This window comes from Coenobita brevimanus, chromosome 28 (genome assembly GCF_032717465.1).
Source record: "Coenobita brevimanus isolate Jiangsu-jjx chromosome 28, ASM3271746v2, whole genome shotgun sequence".
Lineage (NCBI taxonomy): Eukaryota > Metazoa > Arthropoda > Malacostraca > Decapoda > Coenobitidae > Coenobita > Coenobita brevimanus.
The window spans coordinates 2,845,753-2,872,413 of NC_136981.1; the positions used below are offsets into that span (position 1 = coordinate 2,845,753).

Consider the following 26,661-nt stretch of genomic DNA (forward strand, 5'->3'; position numbering starts at 1 on the left):
TAAAAATTGTTTAACTTTATCTTTACCTTTGATCTTGTCTTTTGTCCTGTTGTTCTGAAAAATAATAGATCTCCTCCTTGGCCATCCCTCAACCCGTCCACCGAGTTTGCTTAGAATTGGTTAAAAACAATTCTTGAAATATTTAACAATCACTCACACGGGTCGAACTTTGATACTGCCCTGTGACCTTGACCTTCGGCTGACTGTGCTGGAAACAGACTCACTTCATTTTTACATTTCCTTCAGTCATTTTGTAAAGTTTCTTGAAGTTTTACAAATGGTTATTCACTGGATTTTGCTTGGTCATCGTTTGATCTAGCTTTGTGACCTTGACCTTTGACCTTCTGTTCTCAAAATCAAAAGGTGTCTGTATGGACTGTGTGTCAAGTATTCCACTAAGTTTGGTTTCAATCTGTCAGAACCTCTACACACACACACACACACACACACACACACACACACACACACACACACACACACACACACACACACACACACACACACACACACACACACACACACACACACACACACGCCCTTCAAAACATAACACCTGCTCTCATTTAGCGTGTGCAGGTGTAATGATGCCCTCCACGTGAAGCGGCTAATACACTCCTGTGGCAAGGTGGGTGGTGGCGGACTTGATGCTTTCCTAGCCACAGTCACAGGTCGCCACAGACAAATAAAAGATACGAGACAGCTTAATTAATTTCCTGTTTATAAAGCTGATGAGTGTTTTTGACGTTTAGGCGGACTGTTCTCTATGGATGTTACGGTAAGTTATTATGCGTAGAGTTAAATTATTGTTACTTCTATTATTATTATTATTATTATTATTATTATTATTATTATTATTATTATTATTATTGCTAATGCTTACCGTGTCATACTATAGGGTGGGAAAGGAGGTCCGGATGATGATGATGATTGTTAATATTGTTGTTGTTGTTGCTGTTAGTAGTAGTAGTAGTAGTAGTAGTAGTAGTAATAGTATTTTTATTATTGCTGCAATCCAAGATCCATCTGGATGTAAACCCAGCAGACTACAGGAAATCGGCCACTTTAGCCGGGAGCTCCCAGATATCTTTTGTTGAAGCTATGCCGAAGAATTGACTGTGTTGTGACAGTGAGGTGATTGATGTGATTAGGTGAATAAGGTGCAATTTATCAGACTAATTAACGGAGGCACAGTCAGAACAATCTCTTGATATACATTAACCCCTTCAGTACGATGATGTCTTTATATATTTTTTACTCAAGGAAGAAGGAACCAAAAGCTAGAAGTACGAAAATTTGTTACCTCAAAAAATGAAATAAAAACTCGATAACAGAGACCCAATTTCAATATCCATTCATTTCAAGATGCCTGGACACCCTGCGTTAAAAGACTGGTGATCATATACTTTGTTTTTGCTTCTACCAGACAATTATATTCAGCTTAGAGGAGCCCTTGAAGTGGGATGGTAAATGAAGTCTGTATCTTCCCCACTCTGATTCGGAAAAGTCTGTCCTAAGCAGACTAAAAGCATCAGGAGACAGCAATAGGAAAAATACGAAATGGAGTTCCTGGAATGTTGGTTTTAATGAAAGTTAAGGAGTTTTCAATAGTCATAGCCCATCATTTCGACCATCTATAACATCTCCATCCAGTGACATACATAAAGAGATAGACAGATAGATAAGCAGGTTAGTAGGTAGATAGACTGATAGATAAGATAGGTTGGTTGGTAGGTAGATAGATGGAAGCATGGTTGGATGGACGGATGGATGGATGGATGGGCAGATAGATAGATAGGTAGATAGATAGACAGACAGACAGGTTGGTAGGTAGGTAGATAGGTAGGTATGTAGATAGACAGAAAAGGAAAAATATTGCCAGGGTCCAAAAATGTAATATCAGCCTGAATAACATCATGTGACTGAGTCAGAGCTGATGCTCGGACAGGCGTGTGACGTGTGGAATTTTGATAAACATAGTCATATGTGGACAAGACTGGCATCACTGTTACTGTTGCATATTAGTAGTAGTAGTAATAGTAGTAATAGTAGTAGTACTATTGACCATCTGAACAATTTCATTACCTTATGACTCAAAAAGAAAAAAAAAATCATGAAATACGTGAAACAAAGAGGCCGGCTTCTGTTAACTAGTAGAGTCGTGAGTCATGTCATTCACCTCACTGTGTATAAAAGAAAAGAATAAAAGAAAAAATCCAACGAAATCCTATTAATTTCCATGTATATTAAGCAGTAGCTGGAAACGAATGACATGCGTTTTTTTTTTTTTCATGATGGTCATCACAAACACGATATCTACATTAAACGTGTATATATATATTTATTATTTATATATTTATTTATCAATTTACTTATTTATTTATTTATTTATTCATATTTATATATACTTAATTTTTATATATTAATATTTATATATATAGATATATTGAGGGAGCAAGAGCGAGTGGGAGAAAGAGGGAGAGAGAGAGGGAGAGAGGGGAGGGAGGGTGAGGAAACAGTCTGTATGCATATGGTAGTCTCCTTAAGCAGCACATCCCATCCAGGTAGGTTAGGTTAGGTTAGATGTACTTTAGGATAGGACAAGTTAGACATTCTCAGTTACGTTAGACTAGGCTGGTTACATACTGACTAGTTCGGTTTGACCAGCTTAGTTCGATTGTGGAACTGTATTTTCTAGTTGTCTTTTCAAACAGATCTGTTGTGGTCGCTTTCAACCAATGCCACTTTTCGTTCACTAAGTCAAAGACATACGCCTCGAGTTTTGCAGTGGTAGTTGCTGAGAAATCAAAACAATGCAGAATAACACTCGTATTTATGCTGATTTTATTTTTCCCCTTCTGGTCACTGACATGGTGTTTGGTGTAGCTGAACTTAAAAACTGAGAGAGGGTAAATATATAGAAATAAAATAATCTAACAACAGAAGTATAAATGTGTGGAAAAAAATAAAACGTGACCCGTATAAGTAAAAATATATATAGTAAAAAATTTGAGTGATGACATTACTTTGGTAAGATGAACAAAGTATATAAATAAAGATAAATAGTAAAACGATATTAAGTTGTCATCATTCTGACCTCTTTATTTCTTCCAGCTATGAATGGAGTGAGGGAGGATCCAGGAAACAAAGGAGAGACAGACAGACAGACAGACAGACAGAGACAGAGACAGAGACAGAGAGACAGACAGAGAGAGAGAGAAGAAAGCAGTAAAAGTAATATGAGCTGCAATAAATACATAACAGAAAATCAGTCCACAAAACACCAATCAAAGGAGCATATCGAAGACTCACCGCCCTGTCGCCAAGGTGCCTGACGCGGCAATTGAGATACGCTGTCCTCCCCGCCGCGGTCACTACCCTTCTGGTCGTGTTGTCGAAATAGGGCCTGACAAGCGGCTGGTCCCATATCGGCGCTGGTCGGGACGGTGGGGCGCGCTCCAGGACACTCACACCGTTACCTGTGGGAGAATGAGGGCTCTATAAATACCTGTAACTCGTGTCCTGTAACCCGTCTGTAACCTGTAGCCTGTAACGAGCTTGAGTCTAATGCAGGTGTGGGTCTAGACTGGGGCCTCTATTTTATTACCTGTGGGAGGATATGGGAACTATAACCTGCCTGTAATCTGTAACTAGTGTCTGTAACTCGTAATTCAGTCTCCTAGTAACCTGTAATCTACCTGTAGCCTGCCTGTAATAGCCTGTAACCTGCAGTCTTCCCATAACCTGTAAATTGGTGCCTCTAACCTGTAATCTCCCTGCAACCTGTCTGTAAACTAATCTGCATATAACATGTAACTTGTAATCTTCTGTAAACTGTAACCTGCCCGTAATCTGTAACCTACATGACTTAAATCCCACGTAGGTGCAAATTGGGGGTAGGGAGGTGAGCGCAGTCTAACACACCCACTCTTTTACCTGCGGGGGAAATATAGAGCCTGTAAGCTGAAAGAATGAAATCCTTAGACTCACACTGCGTTTACTCTAAGTCTGTAATTCAACCACTTGTCGTATGTAGTATGTAAATCAACCATGACTGGGGAAATAAAAGGATCCTGTAGTCTGGAGAAGTTATACTCGCAGTCTGAAGTTGTGTTTACTGTAATCTGTAGTCCAACCAATGAGGTCACGGTTAGGGGAAAAACGACAATCTGTAATATGTAGTATGTGCAGAAAATTTATGCAATACTTCCGGTGTCACCAGAGAAATTATCCACGGAAATGCTAATATATATACTACGTCCATTATTGCGAAGTAATATAACAATGACACTGTGATCCACGTCTACACCCTTTTTGTTTTAACTTGTCCTAAAACTATCATCTCTCCACCTTGAATGCTAAGCTGCAACCATAGATTAACATGAGAATATGACGCTAATCGCGAAGAAGTGCTGTGGAAAAGATGCAGAGCTGTAGTGTTTTAATTTTTTCATACCACCGAGTTATGCGAAATGAAGGTACAAAAGGACGAAAAACTGGGCCAAGTTAGAGTAAAAGGAGTATAGTCAATATTAACTCCTTTAGCTTGAGTACGTCGTTCATATTTTCCATCCATCCATTGCCAGACGCCATGTATCCCAAACGGGGTGGTCAAGGGCTTAGAGTTAATTGTTTTACAGGGAGGGGCACTAATCCTCCACCAACCCCACTTGACACGTAGGGATGCCAACAGCATCTGGTGTTCCCAGGCGGTCACCCATCCAAGTACTAACCAGACCCAACGTTGCTTAACTTCGCTGATCGGACGGGAAGCGGTGTACTCAACGTGGCATGGCCGTTCGTAATTTACTCATGCAAATAACAGACGAATTTAAACGACTTAGGGGAGAAACCTAGTACTGATGCAGTAACGAATGCAATAAAATCTTATCCTTCCAGCTCGAAAAACAAAAACAAAAAATCTCCTTCAAGCTGAAATGAAATGGTCTGGTGGTTGTAAAAAAAATAATAAAAAAAAAAACTATAAATGACGTAAACACAATGAAGCGGTTAAAGTGAGGATTGAAATACTTATATAATGAAGATAACAGCCAGTAAGTATCCACAACCAATCATCATCTAAACCGTTACAACTAGAGGACTTTTTTTTCTTTCATCGAGCACCAGTCAGCTTTATTACGCCTGGGAGATAATTTAAATGCTGTCAGGGATCGACACTGCCTTTACTGATTCATTGGCCACTGGAAATCCTTCGTAAGTTAAACAAAATGATCTGCTGTTGGCCTGATTAAAAAGTTTGTCGTTTATTGGATTGAACAGATGAAAATATACCCTGTAGTACCGTCATATGATCGTGTTGTTTCAGTGTAGACAAGTGGAACTAGTGCAGAGGATATGGAGAGAGAGAGAGAGAGGAGGGGGGGTGGTGTGGGCGTCGCAGTGGTTTATGCCACTCTTCTCTTGTATCAGCATCGCCAAACTTCCACTGCTTCTCTACCCACACACACACCACAAAAAAAAAAAAAAAATCTGCTGAGTTTCCCTCCATGCATAATAGGATGAGAGGAAAACTTTTACAAAACGGGATATAAAAGAATAATAAAAAGGATTAGTATAAAACAGGATATCAGGTCTGTCAGTTAGAGTGGGTGTTGCAGTGGTTTTTACACGCTATTCCTGGCACCAAATGGGACAATGGATCAGTCAGACTTTCTTCTCGGATTCCTCTTAATCAATAATACTACAAAGTTCCTCGCCACGTACAGTAAAAAGGGAGAAAAGAAAAGAAGAAAGTACAGTATATATGATGCCTCTGAACTGGGATGTGAATGTCGCATTTGGCACTGATTTTAAGACCTCTTTAATGGCTCAGCAATTCTAGCACAAGTGCTCGTATAGTATAAACATAGGAGTAAAAAAAAACACACACTAGGATAGCCTACGTGAGTGGGGCAATGTTTTTTTTTTTTTTTTTTTTACACCGTTCTTGCCCTGCACCAGCTGGCCTAGTGGACCAGTCGCAAGTCTCTCAGCGTTTTCCAGTACTCAGAAATGTCGCCATCAGTCGTCCCAAATAAAAATAAGAGAGAACAAAGAAGAGTGGCAATGAGCTAATGGTGCATGCCAGCTGGGGTGAATGTCCTCCTGGTAATATTTTAGACATCGATCCAATGCATCACCCATATCTCTTTGAGTGTTTTTCATGCTCTCAAACAATGCAACTCCTCCTCTGATATAACAGAATGGATAAAGAGAGTATTAAACAGGATATGATGTGTGTCTGTGTAGTGGGACACTATTTACACCGCTCCTGTCCTGTACCCGCCAAGCTAAACTTCCACTGTTTCTTTATACTCAAAAACACTAGAAATATCTCTCCCACAAAATGAAAGAGGAGAAAGAAACATGTAGAATAAGATATAGGGGAAAAAAGAGTATAAAATAGGACATGATACGTGTCGAATGGTGTGAGTGTGGCTAGGGCTTTTCACGTTCTACCCTTGCACCAGTTGGAGCAATGAAACAGTCACACTTTTTCTGTTTCCTCATACTCAGTAATGCTACAGATATTCCTCCCATATCAGAATAAAAAGGGAGAAACAAGAGTGTCAAATCTATTATGATGCTTGTGAACTGGGGTGAATGTCTGTCAGGTAAAGATTTGTACACTGGCCCAGTTACTCATCCACTTCTCCCCCAGCGTTTCATCACGTCCAAAAATTATGCAACTCCCCCCTCCCTAATATGAATTAAAAATTGTTTTAAAAAGAAAAGAAAAAGAAACAAAATAGGATACGAGACCTGTCAACTGGAGAGAGTGTGTCGTGTTAGACAATAGTTTTTACACTGCTCTTCCCGTCACCAGCTGTGGCCCATTGACAAAAATTCGAGTTGGTACTATTGTTATGGCCTTTACACCTTCCACTACGAGGTCACTGGACCCATTATTGGCTTCCCTTGTTTATAACCCCATCGCACTAGGACGTCTTTTATTTTTATTTAATTTTTTCTTTTTCCAGACGATGTTATTCAGCTTTGGAGAGATTTTTTGAACTGGAGGTGTTAGGAGTCACCTCCATTAACCCCGTCAATAGGGGGCTTCAACTAGACCAAAGAAAATCGTGCGGATACAGGAGAATAAACTGAGACAAAACGTCCTTGAAGTGAAGAGGTTACTCCATTCAGTATTGTTGTGTTGTTTTCATCTGACGGGACTGGGTCATGCTCACAATTTCAGTACTGCGTAACGGTTGCATTAATCCCGGTGACCTTCAGTTACGAGGCAAGAATGAGTTCCTTTGGCTACTATATTCTTTTTACTCTAACATGGCCTAAAATCGCCTTCTGGCCATCTGGAATGCTGAGTTGCAACAATAGGTTAATATTAGAACATGGTACCAGTAGCAAAGAATTGTCATGAAAATGGTGTAGCTCTGTAGCTTTGTCCTTCTCTGCCACTGAGCTATAGGAAATGGATTACAAAAGAATGAACATCTTGGCCAAGTTAAGCTGAAAGAACTCCAGTCAAATCAGCTCCCCAATCTGACTATGAACCAGTCAAAAGCAGGTAATGAATCTTTCTCGGGCTAGAGTAAGTACACTATGGAGGAGGTCCATCCTTGATTGCAGTGAATTCATCTGTTGGTGGTAAGACTATAGTATTTCTGTTCGTTAGGGGGATTAATGGAGACTACTTCTAACCCGTGCACATCGAAGGAGGCTTCTATCTCCTTGAAAATCGTTTGGCGGTAGCAGAATTTTATATTAGGATTTTCTTCGGAGTTCAATGACACTGGAAAAGTAACACAGATAGTTTATATACATACAGATAGATTGATAGATTGATTGATAGATAGACAGATAGGCAGATAGACAGATAGATAGATTACTGGTCAGTTCAGTGAACTTTTATTAATATTTGGTGTATTAAAGAATTTACATTTCGACTTTTTCATGTGAGGATTTGCTATAAAAAAAAAAAAAAACACTTATAGCGTGGTCAAAGTAGCTATCTTTCTATCTATCTAGCTGGCATATCTCTCTGTCTGTCTATTTATGTATCTATCTATCAATATTTCATTTAATATTTTGTTTAAAACTGTCCTTATAACTTCTGGTGAATAAAATATCTACCTATCTATCTATCTGTCTGTCTATCTGTCCATCTATCTATCCAGGTACTCTACGCCATATCCAGCTGGCCTCCCACCATAAAACAGCTCCCACCCTGTCTGCGAGAACGGTGGGCAAGTAGACAGAGATAAACCCCACACCATCAGGCAAATCCCTAACCCACCTGCGCCCCACACCAAAGAAAATGGTCCTGTACTAAGGGTTACTTCCACATTTTATTTTTCTTATTTTGTTTTTTGCATCCCAGCTAAAGGAATCCCCAGCTTGTACGTTTCGCTGGAATGGTATGGAGCTCATTAACCGTCGCTTCTATTTTTCTTATGTGGTTATATTTGGAAGGAAAGACTCTTAAATATATATAAGCTTCACTGGAAAGGTATGGAGATCTGGGGGGGTGCCGCTTCCATGCTTGATTTGTTTAGATATCTGAGAAGAGAAGCCTTACTGTAGAGGTTTTGAGCTCTCTTAGGCTGCTTGCATACTTGCCTTTTCTAATTCTCTGAGAAAAGAATCCCAAACATGGTAAGGTTCATTTGGGAGGCATGAAGCACACCAACAGTCGCTTCCATAGATGATTTGTTTTATTATTCTCAGCTAAAAAAAATTCCCAACACAAGTTAAGTTTCAATGGAGAGGTATGGAGCTCAGTAATGATCGCTTTCGTAATTTTTTTTTTTTCATCTCTCAGCTAGAAGAATCCCCAACACACATGTAACCTTCACTGGAGATGTATGAGCTCACTAAGGCCCGCTTTCAATGGCGATTTGTTTGCCTCTGAATGAAAAAAACAAAAATCCTTAGCACAGGTAAACTTCACTGGTTAGGTGTGGAGCTCACTATAAAGTCCATTTCCATTCTAATATTGTTCATGTTCACCTCTTTAATCAAATGGCGTCTTTTTTTTATAGATAATTATTCATGCCATCAGACGAATTTATTTCTGCTAGTAAAGGAATCTTGTAATGAGAATAACGAAGGCTATATCCAACCTCCCTAGTTTGGAAAAGTCCATAATCCAAAGCTTAATAAAATCATCTAAAGGTAGTAAGAAATAAATATACACGTTAAAGCAAAGTTCGTGCTGACGGTAACCAAGGAAACAGAAACAGAGGAGTGAAGGTGTCATTTTTTCTCTTTTTTTTCACCCAAACAAAAACCAGTGACCGTGGAAATAACCGTGAATTTTTCTTACTCTGCCCGTGACAGGGAGGGCGGTGGGGCCATGTACCGTATTTATAAAGCTTCCTTGCCTTATTGTGTGTAAAGGATTGTTATAAGTTTGTCTTCACTTAAACGACAGTCAAGCACTTTAGATCCAAACTAGAGCTAATTATGTGGGAAAATATAGCCAAATAAAAATGAATGTTGATAATACCAGATCTAAATATAGAGGAAATAAAGCCAATCTAAAAATAATGTTGACAATGCTAGAACTAATAATAAGGAGGAAAATGAAGCCAAATACAAATGATGTTGAAAATGCTAGAACTGATAATAAAAAGGAAAGTACAGCCAAAACTAAATGAATGTCGATCCTACTTTACCGCGATGGCTCAAAAATAAAGTGAAAAAATGAACTGAAATAAGCTCATTCGTCGACCTCCTGCCCTGAACTGCGCCATGAAAAAACATCAAACTGGGGTAAAGGTGAGCAAAGGAGTCGGCAGGATGGGCTGTGGAAATCTAGAAGTCGATTGGACCGAAGTAGAAATGTATGCGTTAAGGAAATGGATGTTGCAGGATTAAAGTTTCGAGTGCAAGATTATTCCAAAATATTCTCCAAAAATAAAAGTGTTACAGATTGAAAAAAATGGGTATGTGGGAAAAAAAATAAGAGTTGAGCTGGAATTCTAGTGGGGAGTTGGCCATGAGAGTAGCCAGTGTCCTGCTAATATGGGTTTTGTAGGATTAGAGTTTTGAGTGCAGAGAAAGATTGTTTTAAATTTTCTCCATCAACATCAAGAAGCAGAACAGCACAAGCCCCCGTTACTTTCATTTACCTTGCCCCTTGTGACACAGCTTAAGACAAAAGCACTTTCTGATAATAAGACACTGCTCTGAAGGTTTCCAAGATTTCACTAAGAGCCAAATTGAATTAAAAGGTACAAATAAATGTAACTAATATGAGGGCTCGTTTCTTATAATAATTCATTGCTACGTGGGATTTCTCGTCTACAAAAATCGAGTTAGGGTTCTTTATGGATACCGCCAAAGCAGCCCGTTGCAATACAGAGCTCAGGGATGGATTACTGAGCGATGAATCTGTCCACACTCCCACCCACAGAGGGAGTAGGTGATTTATTCCCTCCATGACTCATCCAGCAGGGAAATCACGCAATAACCATGCACAGAGACACAGGTATCGTCCTAAACTCTGACGAATCCACATGGAGAATAATGGAACCACCTGAAACACACACTGGATTTCGTCAGTTGTAAATTTCTTCAGATGGATTGAGGAAGACTTGTTTCTCTATACACCGATTGCCTCTGACCATTTCACACTTGCTTCCACCCTCCGATGCCCGCCACACAACACCAGGGGAAGTATTCATAGGGTTTTCTGGGCCTAAGTTACGTATATAAGCGGTTTTTAATCCTTTTGTTTATATTTCATCTTTGTCCATGTGTAGTAAAGGGAATAATGACGTGGAAAATAATACCATATTCTGTATTAATGAGCTTTCTTTGGCTTTAGTTGCATGTAATTTCGTTACTCTCTCTCTCTCTCTCTCTCTCTCTCTCTCTCTCTCTCTCTCTCTCTCTCTCTCTCTCTCTCTCTCTCTCTCTCTCTCTCTCTCTCTCTCTCTCTCTCACCAAGCAGAAAGATGAAGTCCGTAATTCTGAATGCTGACTGACATACGGGGCCGATATCCACAAGCTGTCACACAATATAATACTCTCAGCGAATATTCAGCTTTGCAACAAGACTCTGTGCTCTTCTTATATTCTCTTCTCTTCATGAAACACACACACACACACACACAGTTGCAGAGGAATTGACTGCTTGTATATGGGCCAACTTTCAGATCCGTAGCTGTGCAATATGACGATGAAGTGTGAACGAGTAAAAATCACACCTGGTTCCTAAAAATAAGTGGCTGACAAGGTAAAATATAATCTGCGCCGATGTCTTGTACTGGGGAATAATTTTTCACTTCCTAATGTTTTCTTTGGACTCACAGTGTATACCCATGAGAGCCACTAACACTGATTGGGGATATAAACTACGTAAGGAGTTCCTGGCCACACACTGTGAAGAAGTACATAAATATTCCAGTACACCCTGATAATTTTTAAATCCATTGTTATGCCGTGCTTTTGTCGCTGTAGCGGCGTGTAGCACAAATAAATAAATAGTGTAAATGAAACAGTAAAAGATTATTTGAAAGATCTGAAAACATATCTCTGTTCAGAATTTGTGTGTCTATTTCCATTTACCATTTTCATGAAGGAGTGATGACAAATGAACGTACAAAAGTATTTTGATTATCTTTATTTTTGGAGGACTGTTGACCTATCTTACATCAATTTCTCTTACTCTGTTTTTACCTCTGCCAACAAAGTTGAACGAGGTTTATGTATTCGCCCGTGTCTGCTTGTCAGCTTTTCAGTTCTTACGCAAGGTATCTCTGACTTCAGTTAAATCTGGTGTACAGATATGCAGTGGGTCAAGGAAGAGAATATTAGATGTTTTAGGCGGATCCGGACACGGATGAAGGAATAAATCATAAATTTCATTGGCCTATTGCAGATGTATGCATTCTCTGATTTCTGTTATAGGACATTCTAAGACCGCAGAATTAACTTAAGATGTGAGACCTTATAGGTAACTGTATGAGGAATCACATCAGCAAATCATAAATTTTCTTGGCTTTTATGGTGATGCACTCTCTGAGTGTTTTCTATTGTGTATATATATATGTATATACAGGTATAGATAGATAGATACTCGTCACTCTCCATAGACTACATAGTCAGGCCCCTTATGCCCACTATTCTTCCCACCCACCGACAGATGGCGGAACACATCCACACATGTCACCACCTGGGCACTGATACTAGATCGTCTGCAATGAGATTTCCTTGGGATACCTAGTTTAGTAATACTGTGAACATAGCATCAAGGGGTGTGTTTAAGGATCATATTCTAGGCAGCATGTGAGGCTACTGGCACGTCTTTCTTAGGGATTTGTTGTGCGTATCACATCTCAGTATTCTCTTCTATGTTATTTGTATCGTTTTTATATCGATATAGTTTCAGTTAATTCTGTACATGAGAATACTGAGGAGTAATGTGCTGAATAAATTGCAGTAATTCTTTGCCACACAGGCCCGTCCTTTCCATATTTCTTATTGAAATTAATCTTTCATAAGTTAGTTGTTATGCTTCATTTATTAATTACCAGAGGCAATGGGCATTTTTAACATATTACTGTGAAATACGTAAAGACTTCTTTATATCACACATTCCGTCACCCCGACGAAGTTGCCACCAAGAGCAAAACTTGCTGCCAGACCATTCAAACACACATCTGACGTTTGGCGTAATTTCGTATGGTTTACCGATATGATAGGCTTGGATAAGTTCAATTAATTAAGTTAGGATAGGATAGGTTGGGATAAGATACGATAGGTTAGGATAGGAAAGGTTGTTAGATTAGCACAGGTTAGGTTATGATAAATTAGGTTCGGTTTAGTAAATTTGGACTCAGATTGGGCTTTGACCTGATAGGTATTCGAGGCTCTCTAGATTAGGTTAATTGACAATCCTAGGTGGTTAAAGTAAATGGGGCTGGAGGTGAAGTCTTCCAGTTAGGATAAGCCAGGTTAGGGTACGTCAAGTTAGGCTGGATCGTTAGGTGTTTTGAATATTTGATGCACTGGCACGTCCCGTCGGCGAGATCGTCGGTAATTAACGCGTCCAGTCGGTAAACAGCTTCCTCGGGTGCCAGGCAGCTTTCTTCAATACTCCATAATAGGTATATTTTATTTCTCATGAAACTTCTTGCAGCCTAAAATAACCAGGTAACTCTCTGTGTTGCATACTGTAACAAGATTGCTTTCCTAGAGTTCGTGTAGGTGAAGGAAGACAGGTGCAATCGTCCCGCCTGTATGCTAAAGTTTTTCCTAAATCGCTAAGGGAGGCGTTAGAAAATCTCCAGAGCCACTTCAGACACAACCCATGTGGTAAAGGTTATTCCCCGCCTCACGTGGGATCGATTTCGCGGTGTTACGGTCAGCAGTCCACTCCTGCACTACCTGTAAATGTAGCCTCAACACGCAACAGCCTCATATTTTCTCCACGGTTTTTCTTTGCCCAATAATATTCTCACTTACGGAGATTTATTGTGCTTTGTATGGACTGTGGGTTTGTGGCGTTTTTTTTTTTTTTTTGGGGGGGGGCGAAAACATAATAAATCCACTTTTCTTTGCAGAGTCAATATTTTATGTGTTTTCTTGACAAGTATTTGCATCACTGACTGACTTATGACACCTTCAACATATACTAAAGGACACACCCACACACATACACACACCCACACACACACACCCACCCACCCACCCACCCACACACACACACACACACACACACACACACACACACACACACACACACACACTGATGTATATATACAGTATGTGTGTATGAATGTATGTATGTAGGTATGTACGAGTGTGTATGCAAATATGTTTGGATGGATGGTTGTATATGGTCCATCCATAATTTTGTGTGTGTGTGTGTGTGTGTGTGTGTGTGTGTGTGTGTGTGTGTGTGTGTGTGTGTGTGTGTGCCTGTTTCTGTGTGTGTGTGTGTTCACCAGTAAAGACGCCACAGAACTCAAAGCCTTAGACACACAGCGGGAAGACTGAAAATAAAATCTTATCCCCAAGAGTGCGATTGAAAAAGCTTAGTCTGAAATATTTTGTTGAAGGAGCTGTGTCCAAAATTGAGTTACTTGGAGGCGGCTCGTTCCTCAAGGATGCTGGTTTTGTTCCTTTGGCACAAGAGGTATATACAATGCGGTCCGCAAATCGAGCTACACTAGAAATATGGGTGATGGTATTGGATGTGGTGAGAAGATGGCTCAGTCTGCCTTGGTGGGTGTCTGGGTGTAGGGGTGGGTTGTGGGTGGGTGTGTGGGTGTGTCTGTCTGTCTGTCTGTCTGTCTGTCTGCCTGTCTGTCTGTCTGTCTGCCTGTCTGTCTGTCTGTCTGTCTGTTTGTCTGTCTGTCTGTCTGTCTGTCTGTCTGTCTGCCTGTCTGTCTGTCTGTCTGTCTGTCTGTCTGTCTGCCTGTCTGTCTGATTGGCAATAGGAAATCTGAAAAAAAATAATACGAAGTAGACATTTATAACCCTGACAAAGCCGTACCAGCAACACATCAAGAATCCCGGAGAAGAGGAGGAGAAGAGCTGTATATATGGAAATCCCTGTACAAATATTTACAAGTACGGCATTTCTTAAACCCCTGATTCTGAAGGAGTCTTTCTTTTCTTAATAACCTCCAGACGATTTTATTCAGCTCAAGGCGGGTTCTCGTGCTAAAGATTAACCCATTTAGGAAGCTTACGCCTCTCCTAAGCTGAAAGATATCGTCTAATGTTAGCTAGAAGTATATAACCAAGAAATCCATAGGCAGACGCGGTTCAAGAGTTTTTTCCCCCTAAGCTGAATAATACAGTAATAGCAGTGATGAAATAAAAAAAAAGTGTCATAGTGCTAAATGGATTAAAGGGGCGTCATGGTAGAGAGACTGAGAGGGGAGGGAGAGAGGGGAGAGAGGGGAGGCGAAGGAGGGGAGGGGGAGATAGGGGAGAGGGAGATTTGGGAGGGGGACACAGGGGAAGGTCTGGTAGCACAGGGGGGACGAGGCCAAGGTCGTGTGAAAAACAAGGCAGGCATTGTCAGCCAAGGCTTTTTCTTTTCTTTTTGTTTTCCATTTTTCTGCTGTGCTTCGAATTTTTTTTCTGGGGGGGGGGGTACGGGAAGGGCGAATTCTAGTTTGCATAGGAGGCTTTCTAACGTTTTTTTTTTCTTTTTTTTCTTTTTGCGATTTTTTGTCTTCGTTTTCCTTTTTTCTGATGTGCTTCGATTATTTTTTCTGATGGAGGGGGGACTGGTAGCGCAATTTCTAGTTTGCATAAGAGGTTTTCTTGCGGCATTTTTTTCTATTTTGCTAATTATCGTACACCTTGAACCTTTTTTTTATTTTCCTTTCATGCCGGATATTTCTTTTATCGACATGGATTGCCTCAGTAACGTACAGGAGGACTGAAAGGTGAATTTTGGATGGTAGAAAGGTGCTATGAGGTATGTTGTGCCACCTAGAACGCGGCTCTTTTCTCATTTAACAGCCTGATCTCTGAATACGAGTTCTTTTACTGTAGTTATTTAGGATTTATTCACAGAGCGTCCCGGGAAAAGTGTGCCAGAGTTCACGAGGTTAATCTTGAGGTTTTCTGAGTACCAAATTCAATATCAGCATGAGTCCAGTTGTCAACCGGAACTAAACTACAATTTCCGAAGGCTTAATGGTTGATGAGACACGAGGGAGACCAGTTTCGTCCAAGAGTCCATCCGTTACCGGAGCTTCGTAACGAGTAAGTGAGTGAAACAGGGTTGAAGGGAGGGGATGTGTGTGCGTCAGGGCAGGGGTGATATGTCCTGTGATGGAGGGAACTGGGCATGAATTCAATTTTTTCGGTGAAGCAGAGAAATAATGACAGAGTAAGCACGCACAACCTTCCTTTATCTGGTGAAGCATAGCAGGGGTAAAAATATATTGCGCGTATTCAGAATATTGTACATACACACATACATACTTATATACACATCCATCTATCAATCCATCCATATATACACATCCATCCATCCATCCATCCTTACGTACATACATATATACTGTACACATCCATCCATCCATCCATCCAGCTATCTGTCTATCCTTTCATCCATCCATACGTACATACATACATACATACACACACACACACACACATCCGTCCATACATACATATATACAGACAGACAGACAGACAATACAGACATACACACATACATCTGAGAGAGAGAGAGAGAGAGAGAGAGGGGTGGGCTGCTGAAGCGAAATAGATTCATAGCGATAATTCTGACAGTCCGGAAATAGAATTCAAAGGACATGTTTTTCGCACAACGGGAACAAATAAATTAACCTTGACCGATATATGACCATGGGAAGCAACATTATATACAAGCCTGTAAATAAAGCCTGCAAAAATAAAGCCTACAAAAACGCAAAAATGAAGCCTGTAAGAGTAAAACCTGCAAAAACAAGGCCTGCAAAAATAAAGCCTGCAAAAATAAAGCCTGCAAAAAAAGCCCGTGAAAATAAAACCTGCACAAATAAAGCCCGAAAAAATAAAGCCTGTAGTAAATAAAAAAAATGTCCGTAACGAATAAAAGCCTGTAACAGAAGCTTGTAAAATATTATTGTATAAAGCAAAGATGCAGCTAATAATAAAGCCTCCAATAATAAAGCTTGTAATAGTAAATACTAGTAAAAATCAAAGCCTGTAACAAATAAAAGCCTGTAATAAAACCTGCATAAAGCCTGTAATAGTAAAGCCCGTAGTAAATAAATATATCTTCTACTTACTTACTGTCCCTACTGTATCTGTCTGTCTGTCAGTCTCTCTATCTTTCTGTCTGCATATCTATCTATCTATCTATCTATCTCACGCTCCCAATCTTGTTCTCGTAACTCTCATTATCTGTTTTTCGTTCCAGACTCATCTCGTACCTCCTCATTTTTTTTTTCTTCAATTTCCGTCATCCTTGCTTCACTCCCATGCCTTTTTCATTTCCCTTTTGGGCTTCATTTTCTTTCAATATTTTTTTTCTTTCATAATTAGATGCTGCCTTTCCTCCTTCTTGATTCCTTGCTTAATTTCTCATTTTTCTTTTCCCACGTCGTTTTAAATATCATGTTTTTCCCTCTTATTATGCGACCTGTTTCATTATTTTTTTCCCTCGCCTGTACAGACTTTCTTCTCAAAATTTCTCATAAGATTTTAAAAGCTTTAACACAATTTCCTTTCATATTTCACAACTTTCCCTCGTTTTCTTGTGGCTATTTTTTTTCCCTCTCTCTCTTTCAAAATTCGCGTTCCTGTTTCCAATAACGTGATTTGATTCATTGCCTAACTTTTCACTTTCCACCAAATTTCGCTTCTCATCCTATATTTTTTTGATATTTCTAATAACAGTTCTAATTTCCGTGTTGATTTTATGAACACCTTCCTGTTTTGCTGCATGGGTGATTTCAAGAGAGGGGCAAATACACTCGCACGCATTCACGCAAGAAGACACACACACACACACACACACACACACACACACACACACACAGCAGAGAAGAGATGGGGAATTTGCATGGTTAAGTGACCGATCGTGAGTCAGCTGAGTGTTCATCTGTATTTGCAGTTGAGCTTAGTCCACGCATACTCTCTCTCTCTCTCTCTCTCTCTCTCTCTCTCTCTCTCTCTCTCTCTCTCTCTCTCTCTCTCTCTCTCTCTCTCTCTCTCTCTCTCTCTTTTCGTGTGTGTGTGTGTGTGTCATATTAGTTTCTGCATATATGCTATACCTTATCAAATTTTACTTGGCCTAAAATATTCACCTCCCCTACTTGAATGCTCAGTTGTAAGAGGGGATTGGCACTAAAATATAATGCTAATCACAAAGAAGAGCTATAGAGAAGATATAAAGCCGTATTTTATTCATATTCTGCAGGTGATCCAGGATAAATAAACTGTAGTGGTATGAAAATATCCGCCAAGTTATGATGCTCGAATTATCACGATTTATACTGGCGGATATTTCGGTAGCAGATTATTAAAAAAAGAATAAGTTAAAATAAAAGATGAAACTCAATAATATAGTCAAAGATATCACTATCTATCTATCTATCTATAGCCCGACGCCCTAATCCCGCAAAGGGTGGCCGCAGACAAAACGCCTCCAAGTCACTCTGTCACCCACCATTTGACTCCCCTCCCCCCAACTCACCCCCCCCCTCCCTCATATACCTCTCAACTTCATCCCTCCACCTCATCCTCGGTCTACCCCTCCCTCTCCCTCCCTCCACCTCACCTACATACACCCTCTTAGTCAGTCTTTCATTCTCACACTAACGGAAATTTCAGCGGCAAGATATACCAAAACGATATAGCAGAACATATAGCAAAACAGATATAACAAATAAATGTAAGCAAAACAGCTTATATTAAGAGTAATTTCGGCAGCTAGATATATCAATACATATAACGAAGTAATTAACAAAACCATATAGCCAAAAAAGTCTTGCTCTACCGGAAATCTCCGTAACAGTACTCGTAAATACCAAAGAGATACAACAAAATATTTAACAAGAAGATATAACCAACTATACAACAGTCAGAAGTTAATACCGTGCAGTGTTCGTCGCCAGAAAACACTTTCGAACGAGAAACTGTCAAAAGAGTGAATCTGCATCGTGCAACATTGCATTGTCAACACGGCCTGCGTCCTTGTCTCGGTCCTGACGAGAAAACAAAGCTGACAAAAGTTTACCCACGTCTTTTGAGAGTTTCCTTATCAAAATACAAGACCCGCCAAGCAGAGCTGGGGCACAGAACCAATAAAGAATACAAGCTGGATTTATTGTACGTTACTGTAAATGAAGATAACATGATATCTAGCTAGCAAGATCTCTTCCTAAATTTACACTTCTTATTTTCTTACCACCCTTCTTCTTCTCCTTTGAATAATAACAAATACGATTTACAGATGAAACAGGTGTCAAACATAAAACAAGTAACGATGAGGAGGAATTACTCCAGAAGGTCTTATATCTCACTCTGCTCTCCTTTACACTCCTTTACACTCACACACACACACACACGCACACACACACAAAGATAGATAGACAGATACAGTAAGGCAAATTTTATTCACACCATGAGTATCTTTTTAATGAAACTGGTGATGACATACTAGCAAACCTAATATTTTTAACGACAACTATGATCACATCCCTTCTATTATTATTATTATTATTATTATTATTATTATTATTATTATTATTATTGTTATCATTATTATTATTATTATTATTTACTACTACTACCACTACTAGTTCTCCCTTTGTAGTATCTCTAAAAATACACAGATTATTCGCGAAATCTTGTCCTCCCACCTTGATATTCCTGGTCAAGCGTCGACAAAAGCGGAGCAGCTGGAGCGTATGCCAGCGACAGTGATATCTGGCCAACATTTGTCCCCGAAAACTGCGTGAGGGTTATCACACACACATCCTGGCTTGTGTGGCAGGCGGGGACTTTTTCTAATATAGTTTAATCACAGTTTAACCATGAATCCAACTTTCCTCCCTGTCACTATGGCGGGAACAGCATCGGAGACAGAGAGGGAACGGGACACGGGGCTCCTCTCATGGTTGCATTCTCAGTCTCCGGCATGTCGCGTTAGTTTTTTTTTTTTTTTTTTTTTTTTTTTTTTTTTTTTTTGGGGGGGGGGGCGTGAGATGGAAATGCACTTCACATCCCTGGTGGTTCATCTGTTAATCAGAGTAAGAATTAAATGTGCTGCATATCTCAAAAGACGATCAGGTTTACGGCTAGGAGGAAAGTATAGTATAGATCTTGAAAACTATGTAATTTTAAAATCTAAATTCACATCCGGGGAGACGCAGCCATTATTTCAAGCAAGTATAAAATTAACGCTCTGCACATCCCAAAAGACAGTAAATTTTTCAGGACAGGATAAAATTACAGCACATATCCCACAAACTATATCATATTGGGCTTTGCTTGTAAAATTTAACTCACTACGCATTTCAAGAGACGATACGATCATTTTGCTGCTAAATGTAAATACGCTACACGTCTCAAAAATAATAAAAATATTGTACACATCCCGGAAATGATTTCAAGCTGGGATCTAGATATCAGATTTAATGCAGTATCATGCCAAAGGACACAATAATTATTTTAAGGTAAGATGTGAATGCGCTACACATCCAAAACACACACACACACATACACACACACACACACACACACACACACACACACACACACACACATACAAAATACTACCAGATGAGTTTCCAGTGCAGCGCTGTTTACGGACCACCCTGTTTATTATTCTAACGTCTGCAGAGTTTAAAAAAAATATATATATATATGAAACGTCAAGCAAAAAATATAAATGTTAAGGACAATGGATTTCTAAATGAGCACTGTGGCTTTAGGTATCGGGTCATGTAAACAATATGTGAAACTCGTCCCTATGAAACTTGCAATTCAGACAACAGCATTTCATATCTCTAGACTCAGCAGTTTTCGTGTGTTTCAGTGTTTCGTTCGTCGTTTCGTACTGCAAAACGATGAAAATGGATGGAGAGTTTCAGAATCGAATTTATAGAAGAGTATTTACGGGTCAAAGGGAGAAAGATACCGATAAGGAATAATTGATAAAAATACTGTGCCTCCTAAGCTGATGATAACACCCTTCCTGGTATTTTGATATTTAGTGGAAAAAACACGGCCACTGGTATTCCTGTTTTTTTTTTTTTAATATTCAACAGGAAAACAAGGCACTTGGTATTCTAATATTCAGTAGGAAAAGCAACGCCTCTGGTATTCCATGTATTTCAACATTCAGTAAGAGGAACAAGGCACCTGGTATCCTAATATCCAGTGAGAAAAACAACTCCCTTGGTATCCTAATATTCGCTGAAAGGAACAACACCCCTGGTATTCCTGAAAGTATAATATCCAGTAGAAAGACAAACAAGGAGCCTGGTATTCTGGTATTCAGTGGCAAGAACAGCAACTAACCTGGTATTTGAATATCTGATAGTAAAAACAAGCCCATGGTATTCCTAGCATAATATTCACCAGGAAGAAAAGCTCCAGTATTTCTTTTCCAATATCCACAGGCAAGAAAACTCCCTTAGCATTTTCTTAGTCCAATCGCTCAAGACTGTGAGATCCTTTGCATTTTTATTCCTTTTGTGTCTCTGTCAGTGTGTTTTTAATTCATCAGTAACCCTGTGGAGGCCTTTGGGTCCCTTGGTATAAATTACAACGCAGGATATATATGCTGCTGTGTTTTTATATGAGAATTTTTTGTGCCACTTGATGTGTGATTTTTTTGGCTGATTAATGTTGTGAATGTTTACTCTGGGATTAACAGAGAGAGAGAGAGAGGGGGGGGAGGTTTCACTCTCCTGCATGAGGAAAACGAGAGTAGGTACGGTAATGAAACACACACACACACACACACACACACACACACACACACACACACACACACACACACACACACACACACACACACACACACACACACACACACATTATGATCACCTCACTTTCCTAGCTCAGATTTTTTTTTGCAAGAAGTACAAGAGACATACAAAAGATTTTACATTCTCTTCCTTGAAAAAAAAAAATCAGTCAATAAATATGAGAAATTTATCTGTTTGTAAATCTGTCTCCAAGATCCGGATTCACAAATAGTATGTTCATCTTACCTTGGCCCAAATTTTCGCCCTATTCCAGTTTATTCCACATACCTTAATGCCAGAGGGAGACAATGCTATGGCTCTACGTCCTTTCCATAGCACTTATTCGTGACTAGCATCGTATTCTTGTGTTCTTCTCTCATCACAACGCAGGATACAGGGCAGGATGGTAATTTTAGGCCAAGTTAAAGTGAACAGGGTATAGTAGGATTAACTTTTTTTTCCAGGAAGAATGAGAGGCAGGAAAAGGCACTGTGCTCTTCTTCCTTCAACAAAAAAGTTCTCAGTTACAGCAAAAATGGATCGTAAGTTTGTGGATCCGAATACCTTTAGTTCTCTCTGTCTCTCTCTGTCTCTGTCTGTCTGTCTGTCTGTCTGTCTCTCTCTCTCTCTCTCTCTCTCTCTCTCTCTCTCTCTCTCTCTCTCTCTCTCTCTCTCTCTCTCTCTCTCTCTCTCTCTCACCATATTTCACCCACATTGCACCCATTCATCATCTATTAGAGTGGCACCCAACCAGGAGTCCATAACAGAATTTCATATACTGTACCATTTTTTACTCTAACTTGCCCTAAAATTGCCACCTCTCCATCATGAACGCTGACATGTTGCAAAAGATAAACACTAGAATATGATGCCGGTCACGAAGAAGTGCTTTGGAAGGGATGTAAAACCGTAGTATTGTCGTCTTATGCCACTGAGCTACGTGGAATAAGCAGCAAAAGGACGAAAATCTAGACCAAGTTAAGGTGAAAAGAGTATTTAAAAAAGGCACAGAAGTCGCGCTGATTAATATTTTTTTCGCTACTACTGTTTTCCACTGACTCTATATCTTCATCAGCTGCTCTAAACTGTTATACTCTATTTACTCTAACTTGGCCTTAAAGTGCCACCTCTCCATCTTAAATGCTGAGTTGTAACAATAGATTAACACTGAGAGTACGATGTCCGTCACGGAGAAGTGCAATGGAAAGGATACGGAGCCGTAGTAATGCCTTTTTCTCCAACTGAGCTGCGTGAAATTAGCTGCGAAAGGACGAAAATCTGGGCCAAGTTAAGATGAAAAGAGTACCGAATAGTTATCAAAATTTGGAGTAGTTAGTGAGTTGTTTTCTGAAATATAGATAGATAGATAGATAGATAGATCTTCTTGCCGTACAAATAATATTAAGGATTAACTTATTTCATTTATCCCAGCTATCTATCTCATTTTACCCTATTTATCTATCATCCAGTCCCTTATCGACTCATCAGAAGCGTAGGGACCTGAGGCTAGATTATTCAGCCCTGACATCTAAGGTGAGACTGACAAGTAGTGATATTATTTGGTGAGAAATTAACTCCAACGACCCATCAGTGTAAACCCTTATGGGCTAAATACAGTTGGAGTGCCTTAACCCACTAGACCACCAGGCCTCCATTTGCTTATATGGTTACCACCCAGCGTAGTAAATGTTTTCCTGGGGTACAAGAGACCATTCGGGCCGTCACTCAGTGTGGAGTCACCTGATTGTAGCACTGCTTATACCATCTATCCATAGCCAGACGCCTTAATCCCGTTAAGGGGTGGCCAAAAACAAACACAAATCACCTCCACGTCATCGTCCCCTGCCGTTTCGCTGCCCTCCCCCTAACTTCCACCCACCTCTCATGTCTCAATAAAGGAAAATATCGTTATTTTAACCTCCAGTGTAGTGAAACTGATGATGGCTGAAGAGACGAAAAAATTCTGCAGTTTTTAGTAAATAATCTGCATGTTCGTGTCACACAGAATGACTGCAATTCACAATCTGCTTTTATTTTGTGTCGTGCTAATGTTTTTCCCATCACCACGCGCAGAATGACGGGTTGGTGACGAGCGATGAATCCATGTGTCAGTATTAACCGGACAACTTTAGCTGCTGGTCGAGAGAGAGAGAGAGAGAGAGAGAGAGAGAGAGAGAGAGAGAGAGAGGGAGAGGGAGAGGGAGTAACGACCGCAAAAAAATAATAATAATAATAATAATAATAATAATATTAATAATAATAAATAAATAAATAAATAAATAATAATAATAGGTTCTGTTCGGAGCTGGCGCCTGAGATGAACGCAGATTGAGGTAATTTCGAGGTCAGAGCAGTGCTAAATAATTCTACAATATTTTTGACACTGATATTCCACCGGCTCTTCAAACACATTTTATATCATTTGTAACTCGCGTGAATGGACAATAAAAATAATAAAGACACTCCCTTCCCTTCTAATATTTTACTAATCGGGTTTTACTAATATTATGCTACTGACGATATTATTGGATATACGGAACACCCTTTTTATTGGAGAGATTAAAGAAGGAAATATCTGGTCCAGAAAAGCCTCCCAGGAGCTGAATAAAGTCGCCTGAGAGTAGCAATAATAGATGAGAGAGAGAGAGAGAGAGAGAGAGAGAGAGAGAACAGACAGACAGACGGACAGACAGTGAGAGAGAGAGAGAGAGGGGGGGGGAGACGTCACCGGATTGAAGTGCTTAATAAGACAATTTAACCGGAAGGCTATTTTCGCTAAGCAGGCAGCACGGAATGAAAAAAACATCCGTCCTGCCGAAAGGAATAAAAACCGAAGTAAAAGTGTCGTGAGAAGGACTTTGTGAGGGAGTGAAGCCCAGCCCGCTCACGGCCCTCTCTCTCTCTCTCTCTCTCTCTCTCTCTCTCTGCAAGAAAGAGGTACGAGCCGTAAAAATGGGAATTCCGGTGAGAAGCTGATATAAGGTATTGTAGAAGGAAATGAGATTTCTTATTTATTCAGCTCAGTGGTGCAGGGACCGCCGAGGGAAACGCCATTTTTTACATAGAAATGTGTTTACTAGCAATGCCCACACCTAAGTAGTTACCGGTTATTGAGCTGTGAAAATGTACAGTACTATACGCTACTGCATTTGAGAGTTTAGATATACCGTATACGCTACTATATTTCCAAGCTCAGATAAATTGTACAGTATACTCTACCATATTTTCAAGTTTAGATATGCGTTTTTTTTTTCATGTGTCCGACTCTGGGCATAGGCTTCACAGCCTGATCCCAAGGCCCAGTAGCCCTCCTACATACCATACACCTTCACATGTGACCCCATCGGTGCTAATACCCACCGTCCGTAATGAATACATGCTGAGGCTGTCTCATACAGGACTGGTGTACTGGTATTAGCGGAGATAATTTTACGACATGTCGGCGGGTCTTCAGGTGGATCAGTAAAGTCTACTGTACGAAATTAAAATCCTTAAACTGTTCCCTGCCCCAGCCGGGACTCGAACCTGGGTCCATTAGGACTACAGGCCACCTCTCTACCGATTCAACCACCGCCTTCCCCATACTCTGCTATATTTGCAAGTTTATGTTGTACTGTATCGGCATGAAAATACTGTTAAAACTGCATCAACCAGTTCTGTGGTCCTTCTTCTCATTGGTTAAGGAAACTCCCTAACATCTGTTCCTCAGCAATTTATTTTTGGAGATGGCTGGTGAATATCCTTCTGCACGTTATATATCCAGAGTATGGTGATATTGGAAGGATTTGTTTAATACAGAAGAGGATAGTAAGGCGTACCAAGTAAATTAAATCGCCTAGGAAAATGTGTTAGGGAGCTTCCGTAATCCCATCTAGGTGTAGGGTCCCGAGACTAGGCTACAGCAGTCCAGTACATTTTCACCCATTCACTACCAGGACACCTTTTTCATTTCATTCATGCTTCTTCCTGGCGATTCAAGTGAACCTTAGTAAAGACCTCTCGTAGGATAAGGAGTTTCGGAAATCCATATCTAACTCCTGCTTCAAAAATATTTCCTATACCCTTTTTACGCTAACTTGGCCTAAAATTGCCACTTCTTCGTCTTCAGCACTGAGTTGTAACAATAGATTAATAATAGAATATGGCCCTAGTCACAAAGAAGTGCTGTGGAAGGGATGTAGAGCCTTAGAATTGTCTTGCCACGGAGTTACATGAAATAAGATGTAAAAGGACGAAAATCTGGGCCAAGTTAGAGTAAAAGGGGCGAAATCTGAATGAAATCCTCCAGACGAAGCGAGAATGTAAATTAAAGACGTAACAGGACTGAAAGGGTTATGGGTAGATGATCAGCCTACACACACACACACACACACACACACCTCTAGGGGAATCGAACCCGTGCAAAGACGTCACTCAGACCGGGACGTTCTAACCACTACACCACCAGTCACCAAAAAACAAAAATTCACTATATTCGCCCAGATATTCCTTACCAAACACTAAAACTTCCAAGTATTCCTCCCGATATTCTTCACCAAACACTATAAATTCCCAATATTCACCCAGATATTTCTCACCAAATACTACAAATTACCAATATTCACCCAGATATTCCTCACCAAAACACTATAAATTCCCAATACTCAGCCAGGTATTCCTCACCAAACACCACAAATTCCCAATATTCACCCAGATATTCCTCACCAAACAGTACAAATTCCCAGTACTCGGCCAGATATTCGTGGGCTCGTTCCTCAGATGGCAATAGTGGAGGGGCGGTTCCAAGTCTGTCTGGTAACACGGCGGGTGGGTGTCGTGGTAAAGAACGTGACGGTTTTATTTAAGGAGACAGTAGCGGCCAGGACCTCGGGAGGGGCGGGTCGTTCCATTCTGGGCATTTACGACCACACACACACACAAACACACACACACACACACACACACACACACACACACACACAAACAAACACATCTTAATACTACACCCCCCCCCCAGTGGCATTTATACAGGCATCACTTGAAGAGAGTACCAGATATCAGGAATTATTATTAGGTTATTTTGATTAATAATTGCTGTATCAACATGACTCCAGTTCTCAACCATTAGGGAGCTACAAGTACTGATAACCTTATGAGCGAAAATGGCGTACCCAGTAAATCATCCATGAAGTTGTCTTATCGGAGGCAACTCTTTGCGATTTCTTCATCACATAGCACTTCAATATCCTCTTTGAGCCGTGTG

General features: G+C 40.1%; 1 protein-coding gene and 1 non-coding gene across 2 annotated transcripts in view; both read right to left on the bottom strand.

The window, feature by feature from the left end:
* Positions 1-26,661, bottom strand: part of LOC145394634 (tyrosine-protein kinase Mer-like) — a 139,998-nt gene that overhangs the window by 42,592 nt on the left and 70,745 nt on the right. Inside the window, exon 2 of the mRNA XM_080268416.1 lies at positions 3,310-3,476. Within this exon, the coding sequence (XP_080124542.1) occupies positions 3,310-3,476 (167 nt within the window). The remainder of the gene's footprint in view (positions 1-3,309; positions 3,477-26,661) is intronic.
* LOC145394857 (5S ribosomal RNA) lies at positions 4,682-4,800 on the bottom strand. The gene has a single exon (XR_013896502.1). It is a non-coding gene; the product is annotated as a 5S ribosomal RNA (ribosomal RNA).